Source organism: Capricornis sumatraensis, chromosome 3 (genome assembly GCF_032405125.1).
Source record: "Capricornis sumatraensis isolate serow.1 chromosome 3, serow.2, whole genome shotgun sequence".
Classification (NCBI taxonomy): Eukaryota; Metazoa; Chordata; class Mammalia; order Artiodactyla; family Bovidae; genus Capricornis; species Capricornis sumatraensis.
In genome coordinates this window covers 18,781,192-18,800,274 of record NC_091071.1, presented here as the reverse complement: position 1 = coordinate 18,800,274, position 19,083 = coordinate 18,781,192, and the positions used below count along the sequence as shown (strand labels likewise).

Genomic DNA, 19,083 nt, shown 5'->3' with positions numbered 1-19,083 from the left:
CTATTATGCGATCAAACAAAAACCGGAGATGTCAACCAAATCAGCCGCCAGGTGAAAACAGACAGACCTGCCAGGCGCCCAGCTGTGGCTGGCAGGGTGAATGGGGTCCCGAGAGCTAGCCCCTGGGAGATACTGTTCGCGGGTGTGTGCGGAGCCAAACCCTGTCCCGAGGACGCAGAGTTCCCTACAGCTGCTCCGTTAATGACTCTGCCTCATCTTCCCTTTGCAGACTCCGATTTCCCCCACTTCCGAGAAGCAAGTCTAGTTTTGAATCTTCCAAAGCCTTTTGATGTTTACCATTACCTCCCCAGGAGAGGGACGTGAGGTGTGGAAATTTCGCTGAAAAGAATATACTTTAAAAAAAAAATCAGTGAAGCGATGCACAGACACCCTGCCATCCAACTTGCCTCTGCTTATAAGGTGTTTAGAGCGATGATGGTCACAGTCTATTTCAGTCCAGGGAAATCTAACTCCTTTAGTGGCAACGCCTCCAAGGGGCGCAGATGTACCTGTGGTTAAGGGTGTGGATGAGGGAACAGCCTCATCTTTTGGAGCAGAATGCGCAGTCACCCGGTGGCGGGGACGGACGCGAAAGCTCTGGGAGTAGAGAAACCTGGGGGTTTGTGTCAACGCTCCACCCGTCAGGAGCTTCAGGATAAGATGGGGAGGATGGAAAGATGGAAGTTGGAATGAGAGAGCTGTTATGAAGAAACCACTCCTGGACCAAAGGCAGGAGGCTATCCAGGGTGAGAGAAGGGCAGGTCGGGGGATGGGCCGAGTTTGCTCGGAGTCCCGGGGGAAAAGGGGCAGCGAGAGGTCGCTGCCCTCGGGTCCCCCAGCTCGCCGGTGAGCAGCACCGGCGGCGGGCGTCCGGCTCTACAACCCTCAAAAGTACCGGGAGAGGAATGGAGAACCCGGCGTCCCGGGCTCCCAGGGGAGGGGAAGCACGCAGGGCGGGGCGGGGAACACCTCCAGCGAGTGCGTGCGGCGCGCGGGGTTGGGGGCGCGATCTCCGCTTCCCCGGGTGCCCCAGCCCGAGCGCACGCCCGCGCGCCCGCGCCCCCCTCCACAGGCGCGCGCGAGGCGCACTCCCCCTTCCCTCGGCGGCGCGGGGCGCGCGCCCGGCCCCCTCCGCGGCTCTCCGCTCTCCCGGCAGAAAGTTAGCAGCGGGGAAGGAACTCGGGGCTGCCACAGCGCGCGGCGGCGGCGGCAGAAGCTGGAGCGGGAGCCGCGGCGGAGCCGGGGAAGCGGGGGCGCTGCAGACGGAGCAGGTGCAGCCGGCGGGTCCGCGCGCCCCCCTCGGTCCCCTTGCCAGAGGCTGAGGGGGGTGGTGGGGGGCCCCCCGGACGCCGCGAGGAGAGCGGGGAGGGGGGGCCATGCGGCCGGGCTCCCCCCCGGCGCAGCGGGACAGCGGCCAGGGCCGGGGGCGCAGCGGCGTCGCTTCATGCAGCCGGGGCGGCTGGGCAGCGGCGGCGGCGGCGGCGGCGGCGGGGGCGGCGGCTGAAACCATGTCCGGGCAGCGCCGGGGGCCGCCGCCGCCGCCGCCGCCGCCGCGAGCCGGGAGCCGCGATGGCCCCGTGGCCCGCACCTCCTCCGCCTCCGCCTCCGCCTCCGTCTCTCGCCGCGCCGCCGCCACCCGGCGTCTCGGCTAAGGGCCCGCCGGCGCGCAAGCTGCTTTTCATGTGCACCTTGTCCCTGTCCGTCACCTACCTGTGCTACAGCCTCCTGGGCGGCTCGGGCTCCCTGCAATTCCCCCTGGCGCTGCAGGAGCCGCCGGGCGCCGCCGAGCCCCCGCCCCCCTCGCTGCCGCCTCCCCCCGTGCGCCTCGGCGCCCCCTCGCAGCCGCCCGCGCCGCCGCCGCCGCCGCCGGACAACGCGAGCCGTGGGGAGCCGCCCGAGCCCCCCAGGCAGCCCGCCGCCCCCGGGGCCGACGGCTGGGGGCTGGCGAGCGGCAGCGGGGGCGCCCGGGACGCCTGGCTCCGGACCCCGCTGACCCCCGGCGAGATGGTCACGGCGCAGAGCGCGCTGCTGGAGAGGGAAGTGCCGGAGTCCAGCACCACGGACGAGGAGCTCGCAGGCCGGAGGGCGGCCAACGGGAGCGGCAACGCCGTCAGCACCCCTGACTACGGCGAGAAGAAGCTGCCCCAGGCGCTGATCATCGGGGTCAAGAAAGGAGGGACCCGCGCGCTGCTGGAGGCCATCCGAGTGCACCCGGACGTGCGGGCGGTGGGCGTAGAGCCGCACTTCTTCGACAGGAACTACGAGAAGGGGCTGGAGTGGTACAGGTAGGACCCCGGGCTCGGCGGATGGGATGGGCGCGTGGGGACCGACCCACGCGGGAAACAGCCGCTCCCCCTGCCCTTGGGGATCTGGGCCGAGTTCCGAGAACCGTGAGCCCCGGAGGGCTCTGAGCACCCTGGCGGGGCAGCCTGGGGGGAACGGCGGGCAGGGCTGGATGCTCTCCAGGGATCACTTTATTCCAGGGCGAGGAGAGAGGGGTCCCCCTGCTCTGCCTGCCTCAGACTCCTCGTCCAGGGAGCTCTTTTCGGAATCTGCCTGGTTCCGAGTCTGGGAATCCCCAGCCCTCGTGTCCGCGGGGTGTTTCCTAACCCAGTCTTGCGGGGCGGTGCGCTTCTGTGTTGGGGACGCCGAGGAATGGAGCTGGACAAGCTGGATTGAGTAAAGGGCTTTGGGATTTCCTGGAATCTCTCAAGATCGCCCTCAAACGCATTTGCGTGGCTGGAATCCAACTTAAGTGTTTTCAGTTTAGAGCAGAATGAACCGGGAACAGTTAAAAAGATGATGCTGGCGAGTTTGGGCGTTCTCCTAAAGACTCAGGATGCCCCCCACCTCCAGAACTTTCCGTCCCTCTTGGGCTGCTTGAACCCCAGGTTAGTTTTGCATCAGGATTATCTGTGTCTACATGACAGTTGATGCCCTAGGAGTTTTCATGCCCTGCACCTGAGCCCTTTCTAACCGGTGCCTCATTGCAACAGATTGGAGCTTGTGTCTAGTGAGTTGTTTGTTAATATCCCTCCTTTTCCACCGTCTGCCAGCAGCGAGGGAAGGGAGAAGTAGTAAGTTAAGTGTAGGTAAAATAAATTAATCCACCAGCGTTCTCCCTTGCCCTTCCCTGTTTCCTCTTTTTTTTTTTTAATCACTCTGGAAAACAGATCTGGATGGCTGGCTGCATCTCGGCTGCATCTCAGTAATTAATTGCAATTGTCAACCAGAAACACAGGCTTTGTCAGCTAAAGTGATGTTATCATCTTAACAGAGCCAATAGGTAAAATAAGGATTGTTTCCTGACAGGTCGCCTTCTTGTAGAAGAGACATGCTTTTTAAGTTTAAATTACAGGCTGGGGAAGTTTGAGAAATAACTTAACTTTGGAAATATATAATAAATGTGTGTATTGTGATTGATTTCTTCGCCTTTTAAAAATATGCCTTATGCTTTCAAAGCTTGAGAGAAGTACACTTAGGCATAAACATTCCAGCACATTAAACTGAAACAGCAAATGTGTCTGTTCATGTCTTGTCTGTTTCAACAGAGAGAACTAATTGCACTGTTTTAGGAGGCTTCAAACAGTCCCTTTCTATCAAAACATAAAACAGCAAATGCCTAATTTATCTGGAAAATCAGTATTTATAACATCACAAGCCATGGCTTCCAGTTTGCAATTATAATTAAAAAGGTGTTAGGATGATTAATGCAACAACAGCAAAATAAAAAAAAATGGGGTATGATGTCTGGGAAGGTTTCAGTTGTTAAATTGTTGGTTGTAGGAATGTTCAGGTTTCTGCTGTGGGTTAAAGGTGGCTCTAAGGGGGTAACCATGGCTTTTTCCCATTCTAATTTTAAAGCTGTATATCTTGTGAGAAGTGTCAAATGCCCTTTGGGGGAGAGGGAGGAATAAAGATCAAATCTTTCCAACATGTGTTTCGGTTGCTCGGTTGGCAGCTGGAAATGGAGAAGGAGGTGTTTTATTCAGATGACTTAAAATAAAGTTGATGAACGGTGTAATGTGGACTGCATGTCAGGAGGTCCCATTGTAGGGTCGGGAGCATTCTCTGAATGAAAAGATAGATGATCCTGACAGATGCCACATTCTTTTACACTGCAGCTGGGAAAAGGAGGTGTGTAAATTGCCTCGCTCATAGGACATGGCTGTTGAAGATCTTATTCCAACATGTACCACATGTACCACCCTCAGCCATCACGGGTGGTATTTGGGACTCAGCATCCCATAGGACTAAGAGATGCAAATGGAACTAGGTTCACTGGATCCTCACTTAAGAGGACCATGTGATATCTCTGTATCTTCCATCTGCTGCCCCAGCATCACACCCAGGGTGAGTCCTTATTACAGTTAGTGATGCTGAATGCAGTTACTGCAGGAGAATCTATCTAACGTCGAGGAGTCATTTTCCACCCAAATCTGGATGTTGAGAAGACTCCCAGAAACCTTCCGGATCCTAGGATAGCTCTCCAGCCTTAACAGATTCAGCCATGCTTTGAGGGCATTTTAGGGATTTCTGTTGACTCCATCTCTTTAGCTCCCCTCTCTCTTCACGGGCTTCCCAGGTGGCTCAGTGGTAAAGAATCCGCCTGGCAATGTGGGAGATGTGGGTTCGGTCCCTGAGTTGGGAAGATCTCTTGGAGGAGGAAATGGCAACTCACTCCAGTGTTCTTGCCTGCAAAATTCCATGGACAGTGGAGCCTGGCAGGCTACAGTCCTGCAAAGAGTTGGACACAACTGAGCACACGCTCACTCTCTCCCTCTCCCTCCCATGTAGGAAGAGGGGATGGCATCCTCACCATATGGTAGAAGGGAAGCAGTGGCAGTGATTCAAACCAGTAGCAGAAACCCTTCTTCCTGGTTTCCTGGTTCCAGTCTTTCAAATGGTGGCTTTTCTACTTAAATGGCTATAGTACCTCCCCGTTAAATGGTTATAGTATGGTATGTGTTTTATCTGAAATCTTACTCTACTGTGTGCCTGAATGGAGATTCACAGGTTAATTAAAGGTTTTGATCCCCTTTTCCCATTATTTGTTTTCCTTTTCTTTTCAACATGCTTCCCAGTAGCCTACTGATTCTGCGAGTGATTCCAGTGGTTGTGATGTCAGCGAGAGGGAGAGCAAGAAGAAACTGGGGCTGCTTTCAGCAGAGCTGGCGAGAGTTTCGTCGCATTTAACTAAGCAGCCCGGGTTTTATTTCCTCCGTGTCACTCCGGTTATGTCTAAATCCGGGTTTTGCTTTCGCCTATGCTGTGGACCTGCTGTGATTTAAAAACATGTTTGAGATTAGAACGTGTGCATCAGATTTGCAGGGCAAGATAGGCTGATGGATTAGGATGTGTGTTAAAGCTATGGAACAGCAAGCCTCACTTGGTGGATTGACACAGGCCAGTGATTAATAAATGGGGGTAGATCAACACCCCCCACCCCCAAGTAAAAGGACAAAGCTACAATATGCTTTTCAATAGGAGCTGATACACACTGTCTGGGCAGACCTTACAGTCCTCTAAGGGGTGGGGCCTTGTGGCAAGCCAAGTGGCTGCCGTGGCAGAACTCGTCAATGTGGCGGAGATGCCATGAGCCGTGGTCTGCCTTGTAGATCACAGGCTGTCCAGTGACCGTGACTTCATGGCTTTGGAAGCCTCTCAGCTGTAAGGCAATGGGAAGTGACCCTCCATGAGGTCAAGATGTCTTCACTGCCCGCAGTTAGGACACACATCCGGTTGGCTGGAGGGAAATAGCCCGGGGAAGCTGGTTCAGCAGTTTTGCTTGTGGTGCCGAGAGGAGTGTAGTCCACAGCATTGTTTAGATGAGGTGTTCAGAGAGAGAAGGAAGGAGGGCCGGGTAAGGCACTGAACATGTGTCATCATGGCAGTTCACGCTTTATAGACGTGTAACCACATCTAGGTGGCATGATGAAGCTGTGAGCAAAAGAGCAGCCTTCCTGCTTTACAGTTGGCCCTCAGAGGGGAAAACAGCTTGCTCAAGGTTGCTTAGCCGTTCAGGGGTTGAGCTGAGATTTGAAGCCGCGGTTGTCTAAAGACTGGTAGGTAGAGTGCTAGCAAAATCTTTTCCTTCCTTCCTCCTTTCATTCATTTAATGATACTTACAATGGTACATTTAATGATACTTACCCTGTTTCCAATACTGTTTTAGGTGTTGGGGATACAAGGGTGAACAAGATGGATGAAGCACCTCGTCTCCTGGAACTGACATTTTAGTGGGGTGGGAGTGGGGAAAGGGGAGACAGCAACAAACAGGTCTTTTAACGTGGCTTACTCTTTTAATGTGGCTACTGGAAAATTTGAAATCACATGTGTGACTCCTGTTGTATTTATTTCCATTGGGCAGTGCTCCTGTAGAGCAGTGCTGTTTAAACTTTAAATGCACACAAATCACCTGGGGGTATTGTTAACATGCAGGTTCTGATTCTGTAGGTTAGGGGAGGGACCTGAGAGTGTGAATTTCAAATTTCCAAAGTGATACTGATTCTGCTGATTTCTGGATCTCTCTTTGAGTAGCAGGGGCATAGAAAGTAATTCGTGTGCATGTGTGTGTGTGTGTGTGTGTGTGTGTGTGTTATCAGTGATCAGGGAAAACCTCTCTGGACGTGGTATAAGTATCGTGAATGAGTAAGATCCTCCCATGTGAAGACCTGAGTGGAGAGGTTGCCAAGCAGAGGGAACAGCAAGTGCAAAGGCCCTGAGGTAGAAACAAACCTCATGACTTCTCAAAGCATTCTTTTCAAAGCATTCTACAGTGTTTGTAACTGGGCAAAACTGGGTTCAAAACTCAGCTTTGCAACTTACTAGTTGAATGATCTGGGTTGGATAACTGACTTAAATATCACTCAGCTTCAGTTTATCTGAGTAATTCCTTCCTTGCAGGGTTGTTGAGAGGAATAAGTGAAATAATAAAAGTGAATATATATTCTAAAAAAATGAATATCCCTTCACAGCTGCCATAACATTGACTGGAGGCTTTTATTGGGGATGTGTTTGGGAAAAGACTAATAATTATGGGCTTTGCAAGCTACATCTGCTTAACCTTTTAAACCAAGGGTCACTCATCAGATGCCTTCAGGGCTCATGTGGGTAATACACTCGAGTGAAATAGACTAGGTGGGGAGAAACTGGGCCACAGACACTCTGTCCAAAAGGGCAGCCACTGTTCTGTTCCGGCCACTCCTCTTCCGTTTGCAAATGTGGCATCAGGGGAACCCTGTCTTCCACTTGGGAAGAGAAACTGGAAATCTGGGTTTTGATGTGAAGTGGCCTGGTTTTTAACTTTGGCAGCAGATTGAGATTTCTTAAAAGTGCCATGTGGGCCAGCACTGCGGGACAAGCAAAACACATCTGTGGGCTGGTTACAGCCAGCTGGCTACTGGTTAGTGACCTTTGGTTTAAACTCATTTCTGAAAGTAACTGGCATACCAGTACCTTCTGCAGTTGCCAGAATTGTGGCTTAAGTGCAATCTTTCAATTTAGATGTTTTCCCCCTTAACCAATTTTGCAACAGCATGAGGGAAGTCTCTCAGATATATTGTAACAACAACAACAAAGGAAGCTGGATATAAACAGGAGCATGGAGCAGAAAAAGACAATTACAAATAAATTTCCCTTTTGTTCCCTGCAAACATTTTCTTGAGGGTGGGAAAATTCTCAGTTGTTTACTGCTTAATCAGGAGTGCCTGTATTTGGTCCATTTGATCAGTTGCACCAGTAAAATAGATTCTGGTCCTGTGAACAGAGTAAGACTTCAGAGTTAGAAAAATTGGGTTCTAGGTTTTTCTTTGCCACACACTAATTTTACTGGATGTCAGTTTTCTTAATAGCTTCTTCCCTTCTTCCCTCCTTCCTTCCTTCTCTGTTGTTTACATGATGCATGCATGCTCAGTTGCGTCTGACTCTTTGTGACCCTCCATGGATTTTTAGCCCACCAGGCTCTTCTGTTCATAGGATTTCCCAGTAAATAATTCCAGAGTAGGTTTCCGTTTCCTTCTCCAGAGGATCTTCCCGACCCAGGGATTGAACCCACCTCTCCTATGTCTCCTGCATTGGCAGGCGGATTCTTTACCACTGAGCCACCAGAGAAACCCACTTACATGATGAGATGTTATAATCTCCGTAAGGTCCATTCAGTCACTAACATATTTTGGTTCTAGAACAAACTTCTGTCTTGGACTCTTTGGAGGAAAGAAGCTAGTTGGCTAGAAGAAATGTGCTTTAGAATGTGTATTTGTATCTCTGAACCTGTCATACAGCATCCTCACTGTAAGACCTTGGATGAATTAGTATCACCAAACCTCAATTTCTTCATCTGCAGAATGGGCTCAATAGTATTTCCTTCCAAGGGAATGATGTGAGAATGAAATTAAATGACATTCAAAGTGCCCTACACAGTTTATGACATAATATATTTTCCTTTCCCCTTCTTTTCTCTTTCCCCCATTTTCCTTCTTTTTGCTTTTCTTCTTCATTTTCCTTCCATTCCTTCCTTTTATCCTTCCCATCAGTACAGAAGGCCCTAAAGAGATGCTGTAATGCATTTTTCATTTGAACATAGCCTTTTATTTCAAGATTATATCCGAATGAGGGATTTCCAACCCTGAAGCATCTCTTAAGTAGCTCTCCAGAGAATAATCAAAACCAAATTCCAGAATTGTGTCTGTTGTAACTTGAGCTGAAGGAGAAGAGTCTGACTTAAGGAGGCAAGTGAAGCCAAAATTCTCCCATAAAGGGGATGGGACAGGGAGCTGGTGAGGCTCTCCGGGTTGGCCCTCTGACATTTTTATAGCCTATGATAGAAATTGATGTCACTTGCCGCGGTAGGTATAGAGGAGTTTAGGATGCCAAGGCCATGCTTGTCTTCAGTTTTTCAGCAGAGTTGAAAGCTTCTGAGAATGCAGGATGGTTCAGACAGACCCCGCAGAACTCCCTGTCTTGAGGCAGTTTTCACTAGGGAGTTCTCCAGCCATCACATGATTTATTTATTTTTATTTTTGTAAATCATGCCAGTCATTTTTACTTTTAAATTGAGTCAGGAGAGAAGCTGTGAGACTTCAGGTGAATGAGGGATTGCTAGGGCTGCACGACAGAAAGTTTTAAAGGTTTTGGTTTTGCATAATGGATGCTATCTCTGGAACTGATGGAACCACCACCCTGTTAAAGTAATTTCTTGATTCTATTGGTTTCTGCGGTTTAACAAGCTCTTCTATAACTGTCTTGGGAATTTCAATCTGAAATTATAATTCACTGAGGGAGCGCTTCTGCCTATCTTGCCATTAATTAAAAGCAGGCGGTTGATTTTTAACACACGCTAGTTAGGATCGCGTTCCTTTAAAAAACTTTTTTTCTTTCAACCTTTATTTAAGAATGTATAAAGCACATACGCAGGAAAACAGAGCAGCACATGCATTAGGCCTGATTTTTTTCTATCACTTATTTTATAAGTGATAGAAATTGAGCTTGAACTATTGTAAATCCAGAAAGGCAATTATTGGTATATTACTTAGAAAGTCTAAGGGGTGATGGCTCCAGGGAAAGTTGAATCCAGGTCTCCGTTTCTTTCTGGTCTTTTCTGTGTTTGCTGTACCTTGCTTCATTCTCAGGTTGTCTCACTACACTTGAAGCAAGACGGTAAGCAGCAACCCTAGACAAGCATTTTTTGGTTTATCAATTCTTTTGGAAAACTTTTTTTCTTAAGGGCTTCTGTAAGAAATTGGTGGAGATGCTGTTGACCCAGATTGGGTCATGTGCCCATTCCTAAACAATCTGTGTGGTGCTCTCATCAGGCCCGGGCAATGTAGCCACCCCTTTGGCTTGGGGTGGTGATGGGAGTAGGGAAGGAGGCTTATTCCCATTGAAACCAGAAGGAAGAGTTTCCCCGTAAAGAATGAGATATTCAAGGGTTCTATTGATAAAAGATTTAGGGACCACTTAACACCATATATACAGTAAACATCTGAAGATCCACTCTGGGAAAGGTTTATGATCTCTCCCACTGTTTTAAGTCAGAAAAAGGTACAAGTGGTTAGTTTGAGGAGGTTGAGAGTACTTTTTAGTGCTGTTATTTATTCATTAAACATGTATGAAATGTCAGCAATGTGTCAGACATAAATCAGTCATCAGTGATTGAAGAACTCAAGTGGAGAAATGGACAATTAAGTGATCGCATTACAAGGTAAAGTCCTGACAAAGTGCCATTTATTCTAGGAATGGAGGGATGGTTTGATCTTGGGAAACCTAAAAAATTGTGTGGTTTATTCTTCATACTTTTCACTTAGAGAAAAATCTTATTTATTTTGTGGATGCTAAAATGTCTGGTAAAGCTAAGCATTTATTCCTGATTTTTAGAACATTTGCTGATAAAATCAGATCATACCCAAAGCCAGCATCATATTTAATGGTGTGACACTAGAAATATCACCATTAAATCCAGAACAAGATCAGAATGCCCATTATCATCATTGCTATTTACCATTACTCAGGAATAAATAGATAATCCAGTGAGGTGAAAAAGAATAAGAACGGAGATGATAGAATTATCACCAGTTGCTAGTAGTTTCATCTCTTTTTGGATGACCTAAGATAAGCAATCTCCACTCCCATGCATAAAACTATTAGAAATAATAATGGAATTCTTTAAGGTGACTGGTAAGGAAATTACTATGCAAAATCTATAGTTTTCCTATATGCCCATGCCAAGCATTTTGAAAATATAATGAGAGAAAATATCCTATTTATAGAACCAAGCAAAGAAACAAAATAACCAGGGATAAATTTAGCAAAACTTGCAAAGGACTTGCAAGAACGAAATTTTAATACTTTAGTGAGGGGTGTCAGAGAAGGAAACAGTAACTAGAAGGAGTCCTCTTTCTCTGGGATAGCATTTCTTTCTTTCCCTTCCCTACCCACTTTTTATTGGCTATCTTTGCTACTACGTTTAGGTCAGGTGTGTTTGAGAGTGGTCTGAAGATACTGTTTCTATGAACATGGCCAAAATGTTGTACTTCAAAGACAAGATTCCCTTACTTTCTACCTTTTATTTAACTGAAGGGAGGATTGTAAGACAATTACTACTGTTCAGGTTCGTAAACAGTGTTAGAATTCCTCATAGAGGGCTGGTACTGACTGCTTTATATCCCAGACTGAAGGGACTTTGCTGGTGACTCAGTGTTAAAGAATCCACCTGCCAGTGCAAGAGACATGGTTTCTCATGTTGAGGTTTGACAGAAAACAGCAAAATTCTGTAAAGCAATTTCCCTTCAATAAAAAATAAATAAGTTCCAAAAAAAAAAAAAAAAGAGAGAGACGGTTTCATTCCCTAGATTGGGAACATCCTCTGGAGAAGGAAATGGCAACCCACTCCAGTATACTTGTCTGAGAAGTTCCGTGGACAGAGGAGATTGGTGGGATTGCAAAAATCGGATACAACGTAGTGATTAAACAACAGCAAGAATCATTCCTAGTGTAGATTAACTGTTGAATTGATGTAAATGAGTAAATTTAGGTGCATTCCTGTTGTTAGAAAGCAACACCAAAAAATGAATCACAGACAAGTGATGGTTATTTAATGAAATGGGGAGGTGATGATTTAAGATTTGAACCTGAAAGAATCATAGTAGCAACATGGTAAGAATCTCAGGGGTGGACACATATTGTGGGTGCCAGGCTCTGCCCCAAGCGGTGGTTTCAATCATTCCAAGAGCCTGGTGAGACAGGTACTGTGATCAGTCACGTTGTACAGGTCAGGAAACCAAGGCACAGAGAAGTCAAGGAACTTGGTCAAGATGTGGAGCTGGGATTCAGACCTAGGTGTTTGGCTCCAAACACGCAGCGTTTCTTTTCATTTGCCGCCAAGCTGTTTTGCACTGGAAGGGCGGTCTTCCCGCTTCCTGGGAGTAAATAGTAAATGCCGGAATTTCTGGGCTGGAAGCTTTTGGTTTCCCATGTGTGCATGGCCTGCCTACTGGACAGGCTGAATGTGGGGGTTTGCCCCCAAAACGGACTGTGGAAGTGTCTCCTTTTCTCTTCTGGGACCAAGCTCATTCTCACTTAAGGGCATTTTATTTTATTTTTAAAATTTTAAGAAATGTAGTTATTTTGACTGTGCTGAGGATGCTTTGAGGACTGTTTTTCTTAAGCTGTGGCAGGCAGGGCCACTCTCTAGTTGAGTACATGCACTTCTCGTGGTGGTGGCATCTCTTGTTTCGGAGCACCGACTCTAGGGCCCACAGGCTTCAGGAGTTGAGGCTCGAGGGCTCTAGGGCACAGGCTCCGTAGTTGTGGTGCCTGGGCTTAGTTGCTCCATGACGTGGGATCTTCACGGATCAGGGATCGAACCCATACCTTCCGCATTGGCAGGCAGATTCTTTACTACTGAGCCCCCAGGGAAGCTCCAGGACAACCTAATTCTCTCTTTCCTCTTCTGGGAATTCTCTGCCCCCCTGCCCTCCTCCCCCGCAATCCCACTACTACAGTGCAGGTATCTGGTTATCTGTCCTTCAGATCTTGGCTCACATTTCAGATTCCCCCACAGACCTCTCCATACTACCTAATTTAAAGGCCTTTTTCCACTTCTGAGCTTGTTCCACCATTTTATTTTCTTCAGGGGATGTATTGCTTTCCCAAATCATCCGAATGACTTCGCTCTCCCTCCCAGAAGATCAAGTGCATGGGAGCAGGGTCTTGTCCCACGTGTTCTTGCCAGGGTTCTGAGCCAGAAGCAGTACCTGGCACAGGTAGGCACTTCATGATGGTGGCTTATTCATCACCAATTCTGAATGAGTGACAGTTTATTGAATGAAAGGGGTACCTTCTCTGCCATTTTCTTATAAAACTCCAGGCTTCTGCAAAGAAATCACACACTCACACTCCTTGGGAACTCTGGCTAAGAATTGTTCTCAGTTCTTTCACGTACTATTTTTGCAAGACTATTTTGGGTACAAGAAAGAGAAACCCACTCAAACAAGCTGTGTGGGCTAGACAGTCTCCCCTAAAGGTCCTGCCGGCACACCACATTACCTGATTTATTCTTCACAGCAGCTTCATGAAGTAGGTACCGTCTTATCCCAGTGCTACAAAATCAAGAGAATGAGACTTCAGTAGGGCAGGTGACAGTCATGGGGTCACACCACAGGCCTTCCCAAGCCAGGCCCCTTTCCATTGTTAACAAGTGGCCTTTGATTCCTGGCCTTTGTTGCTATAGTTGCCAAAGTTTTAGGAGAGCCTGGATTGCTCCTGATAGGCTGTTATGCTCCAAGAGTAGTTGGTATTATCTTTCTCTAAATGCATGATCAAAATGACATAATTGCCATTTAATCGAACAGTTAAGTGGAGGCTGTGTTCGATTTGTTACACATGATAGGTGTAAATCCACCGTTCTGCGTCCAGGTTAAGGCCTCAGCAAAGGGTTGGAGATTTGGAGCTGAGGACGTGTGAGTCATTTCCTCAGTCTGAGTGCCTTTATCCTAGGACCGCTTGCCTGTTTGGAGCTCTGTGATATTTAGGAAAGAAAGCTGAACCTAAAATCAGAAATTAAAGGTTGGAGTCTGAGTTCTGTGTCTACTTTGCTTTGGGTGCCTAGAGAGTATTCAGCCTATGAGCCTTTGTTTTCCCATCTTTAAAATGGGAACATCCGTTTCTAATAAGCCCCGAGTGACGTTGCAAGGGCAGAATCATGGTGATGTGCTGGCATCTGCTTTCTCCCCACTCTGTAGTTGTTAATCCACACACGTTTCCATGAACTCCCCCAGGTAATTGGTTTTCTGGAATGTTGCACTCCAGGGAGTCCCTGAAATACGGGACAGGCGCTCTTATCGTAAAGTTAGATTAAGAAGTTTAATTTACAGGAACTGTTATATACCATGGATATCAAACATTGTGAGGGCAGACTGCATGAAGATCCAGAGAATTCCTGGAGAACCTCTGTCTGCGTAATTCTTTTACCTGACTCATGACCACTGAGGCATCATTCTTTCACACTGAAAATAAACATAAAAAGCCATAGAGCCCATGTGCTTTTAAAGATTGCCCTGCAGGGGGTGAGCTTCGGGACTGACCAGAAGATTCTCTCGTTTTGCTCCCAAATGGCTTGTCATCCCTTTTCCCTCTGCACCCTCTCTGCATTTACCAGGTGGGCACAGTAACATCCCACCTTCTGGCTGCCTGACTAGCCTACTTTCTAAGCTGTGGAAGGCATGATAACACATCCTCCCAATAGCTATATCCTGATCTCCAAAACCCGTGATCATGCTACATCACGTGGCAAAGAAGAATTAAGGTTGCAGATGGAATTATGATTGCTCAACAGCTAACCTTGAGGGGGGAGATTATCCCGGATTATCTGGATGAGCCCCCATGTAATCACAGGAGTCCTTCAGATGGAAGAGGGGGTGAGAGAGAGAGGTTTAGACGGAGGTCAGCACGGGAGGGACTCAGCCCGCTGTTGCTGGCTTTGAAGATAGAAGGGGCCAGGAGCCAAGGAATTCAGGCCACTTCCAGAAGCTACAACAAAGGCCAGGAAATTGATTCTTCCTTGGAAGGTCCAGAAGGAATACAGCCCTCTTGACACTTTGATTGTAGCCTATGGAGACCCATTTCAGACTTCTGACTTCCAGTGTGTGCCACCAATTAGTTTGGGGTCATTTGTTACAGCAGCAAAACACTCTTCCAGAGCCCTCTAGAAGCTACCATCTTGTTCCTTTTCTTCCCTTTCCTTTTCCTCTTTTTCTGGAAAATACCACCTCTGGGGCTCTTGAGGTATCTTGCCAAACAGCAGCATAGACGTCACCATTGGCTGTTGGCAGATGGTCACTGTACTAGCTGGGATTCCCGGGTGGTGCAGTGGTAATGATTTTGCCTGCCAGTGCAGGAGCCGCAGGTTCTCTCCCTGGGTTAGGAACATGCCCTGGAGAAGGAAATGGCAACTCACTCCAGTATTCTTGCCTGGAGAGTTCTGTGGACAGAGGAGCCTGGCAGGCTACAGGCCGAGGGGTCACAAAGAGTCAGACACAACTGAACATGCGTACACACACTGTACTAGTTAGGGGAAAAAGTGAACTGTTGCAACAAAGAGATCTCAACCTGTAGTGGCTTTACATAAGATAGATGATTTTTCTCTGAAATTCAGTATTCAAATAGAATATTCAATATTCAAATTGAAATGTCAATATTCAGAGTTTGTAGCAATCAGTGCTGCCTGAGACCAGCCTCTCAGGAGGAACACAAGCTGAAAACTGTGAGTTCAGGTGTGTGGGCGTGTATGTTTGAGTAGCAGCATCCCCTGGGTACTCCAGTCTGGACTGCTGGGGTGCCCGTGCTCAGGAAGACCAATCAGAGACTCAAGTTCCATTCTTTCCATCTTGTTGCTCTGCCATCCCCTGGGGAGCTTGTTAGAAATGCAGAACCCTAGATTCCACCGCAAACTTTCTGAAGCAGAATTTACAATTTTTAGAAAGATGTATTTATCTGGTTTTGGCGTGCTGGGTCTTCATACTGCCTGCAGCCCTCTTTAGGTGCGGTGAGTAGCTGGCTGTTCTTTGTGTGGTGCTCAGGCTTCTCACTGCTGTGGCTTCTCTTTTTGCAGAGCTTGGGGCTCTGGGCACATGGGCTTCAGTAGTTGTAGGGCGTGGGTTCAGCGGTTGTGGTTCTTGGGCTCTAGAGCTGGATCTCAGTAGTTGTTTCGCCTGGGCTTAGTTCCTCCAAGGCATGTGGTGGGATCCTCCTGGATCAAGGATCAAACCCTTGTACCTTGCATCGCAAGATAGATTCTTACTCACTGGACCACCACAGAAGCCTCAGAATTTATATTTTTAAGAAGACACTTGGGGAGTTATTTTGCACAGAGTTTGAAGAAGGTTGCTTTATAGTAAACCTGTTCAACTTTCAGCACTGTGGACTTTTGGGATCAGGAAAGTCTTCGTGGTGGAGGGCTGTTCTATGCATTGTAGGATGTTTCGCAGCCCCTCTGACTGCTGCCCTTCCCAGTTGCCAATAGTTAACTTCTCACCTCTACCACCCCCACCATCTGAACAGCCAAAAATACCTCCAAAGATTGCCTGGTGTCCCTGGGGAGCAAAATTGCCTGTGGTTTACTGAGAACCCCTGCCTTAAAGGATTTTTCTCCTAGGTTCAGAGCTGATACTCTACCCCATTTCAGTTCAGTTCAGTCGCTCAGTCGTGTCCGACTCTGCGACCCCATGAATAACAGCACGCCAGGCCTCCCTGGCCATCACCAACTCGGAGTTTACTCAGACTCATGTGCATCGAGTTGGTGATGCCATGCAGCCATCTCATCCTCTGTCGTCCCCTTCTCCTGCCCCAGACCCGCCCAGCATCAAGGTCTTTTCCAATGAGTCAACTCTTGGCATCAGGTGGCCAAAGTATTGAAGTTTCAGCTTTAGCATCAGTCCTTCCAGTGAACACCCAGGACTGATCTCCTTTAAGATGGACTGGTTGGACCTCCTTGCAGTCCAAGGAACTCTCAAGAGTCTTCTCCTTCCAGCAAATAGTTGCAAAGAGGGCAAAGTTCAGGAAGTAACTTTCTCTTAAGCAAGTGGAGTAAATGACACTCATGACTTTTGCTCTTTCTCCTGGTGAGAATTCCTCTACAGGACCACATTGAACTGCAGGGGATTCTAGGAACAATGTGAATGTCTCTGGGTCCAGGAAGGAGGGGAGAATGAGTCTGGGGTCATCTGCTAAAGTATTTGCTAAAGTAATTTACACAAGGATGTGGCCATACTTGACCTCTTTTTATTATCTTCCATACAGAAGGGAATCCAGTTGGAAGGATGAAATAAATTGAGTGGGCATAATGCTTTTTGCTGGGCTTCCTAGGTGGTGCTAGTGGTAAAGAACCTCCCCGTCCCCCGCCCGCTCCAGTGCAGGAGATGTAAGAGACATGGGTTTGATTCCTGAGTCTGGGGGATCCCCTGGAGGAGGAAACGGCAACCCACTCCAGGATTCTTGCCTAGAGAATCCCGTAACAGAGGAGCCTGGCAGGCTGCAGTCCACAGAATTGCAGAGTCAGACACAACCGAAGCAACTTAGCACACATGCAATGCTTTTTGTGTGGAACATAGAACTATTTTAGGAGGTCACAGGATATTTTAGAAGGACACATAAAATGTACCTCATTTTCTACTTCTGTTAAGAATTTGATATTTTCTAAACATCAGTCTTAAGTTTTTTTTTGCCATAAAACTGTACTTACTTATATTGATTTTTTAATATTAAAATAATAATTTTCTTCTGTATCTGTGAAGACTATGTCATTATGATAAATGTGTTTGACCAGATGAAGATATATGTACGTACACACATCTGTGTTTGTATACATAGGTAGCTGCCTACCTGTCTACGTATCTGTCAGTCTGGCTTGGTCCCACACACGGCTCTTGCCCAGTAGACTTCTAGCTTTGTTTCTGCTAACACTCTTTTCTATTTGTTAGATTAATTATTTCAATTAGAGGCTAATTACTTTACAGTATTGTGATTTTTGCCATACATTGACATGAGTCAGCCATGGGTGTACATATGTCCCCCCGTCCCAAACCCCCCTCCCCATCCCTCGCTATCCCATCCCTCTGGGTTGTCCCAGTACACCGGCTTTGAGTGCCCTGCTTCATGCATTGAACTTGGACTGGTCATCTGTTTCACATGTGGTAATGTACACATTTCAATGCTTTTCTCTCAATTCATCCCACCCTTGCCTTCTTCCACAGAGTCTAAAAGGCTGTTCTTTATATCTGTGTCTCTTTTGCTGTCTTGCACGTAGGGTCGTCATTGCCATCTTTGTAAATTCCATATATATGTGTTAATATACTGTATTGGTGACACTCTTTTTAAAATTAATTCTTTACTTTTGGCTCATGGGCTTTTCGTTGCTGTGCACAGGCTTTCTCTAGCTGTGGCGAGCAGGGGCTCCTCTCTAGTTGTGATGTGTGGGCTTATTATTGTGGTGGTTTCTTTTGTTGCAGAGCACGGGCTCTGGGGTGTGTGGGCCTCAGTATTATGCCTTTTGGACTTATTTGACCCTCAGCACGTGGGATCTTAGTTTCCCGACCAGGGATCGAACCTGTTTCCCCTGCATTGCAAAGTGGATTCTTAACCGCTGGACCACCAGGGAAGTCCCTCTGCTAATGCCCTTGACCTCAGTAGTCTGCTCTTCACATTGACTAGAGTAAGTGATACTTTTAGGACATAAAGCAGACCACATCACTCTCCTACTTCACATGTTCCAATGGCTTTTTATCAACCGAAAAGAAAATTGCAAGTCCTGATCATGATTTATAAAGCCCTAAAGAACCTGATCCCTGCCCACCTCTTTACCCACAGTCAAGAGCCTTCTTGTCTTTGCCTCTTTGCCTGAACCATACGGATCTCCTCGCTTTGTGCGTGCTGCAAGAAGCCACACGTTGCCTGTCACGGAGCCTTTGCACTTGTTGCCTCCTCCACTTGTAATGCTTTGTCCTCAGATAACTGCACAGTTTGCATCTGCCCTTCATTCGGGCCTCTGCTCAACTGTCTCTCCTCAATATGACTGTATCTTGAACTACCTGAACTTACCAGGGCTTCCCTGGTAGCTTGGCTGATAAAGAATCTGCCGTGCAGGAGACCCTGGTTCAGTTCCTGGGTCAGGAAGATCCCCTGGAGAAGGGGTAGGCTACCCACTCCAGTATTCCTAAGCTTCCCTGGTGGCTCAGCTGGTAAAGAATCCGCCTACAATGTGGGAGGCCTGGGTTCAGTCCCTGGGTTGGGAAGATACCCTGGAGAAGGGAATGGCTACCCACTCCACTCTTCTGGCCTGGAAAATTCCATGGACTGTATAGTCCATGGGGTCACAAAGAATCAGACACGACTGAGCGAATTTCACTTTCACTTTTCACCTGGACTTACTTTGTGCACTCCTCGTGGTAAGAGCTCCAGTCGTTGGAAAGTGCTGATAAAACAGTGTCATCATTAATATTTTCTTAATTCCATAGTTATTTTGATCCTACTCAGATTTCTGCTTTCTTGTTGTTGTTTAGTTGCTAAGTTGTGTCTGACTCTTCACAACCC

At 47.6% G+C, this 19,083-nt stretch overlaps 1 protein-coding gene across 1 annotated transcript in view; it reads left to right on the top strand.

Moving 5' to 3' along the window:
* The first annotated feature begins 1,569 nt into the window (after positions 1–1,569).
* HS3ST4 (heparan sulfate-glucosamine 3-sulfotransferase 4) overlaps positions 1,570–19,083 on the top strand; it is a 484,825-nt gene continuing 467,311 nt past the window's right edge. The window contains exon 1 of the mRNA XM_068969257.1: positions 1,570–2,285. Coding sequence (XP_068825358.1) covers positions 1,570–2,285 — 716 coding nt within the window. The remainder of the gene's footprint in view (positions 2,286–19,083) is intronic.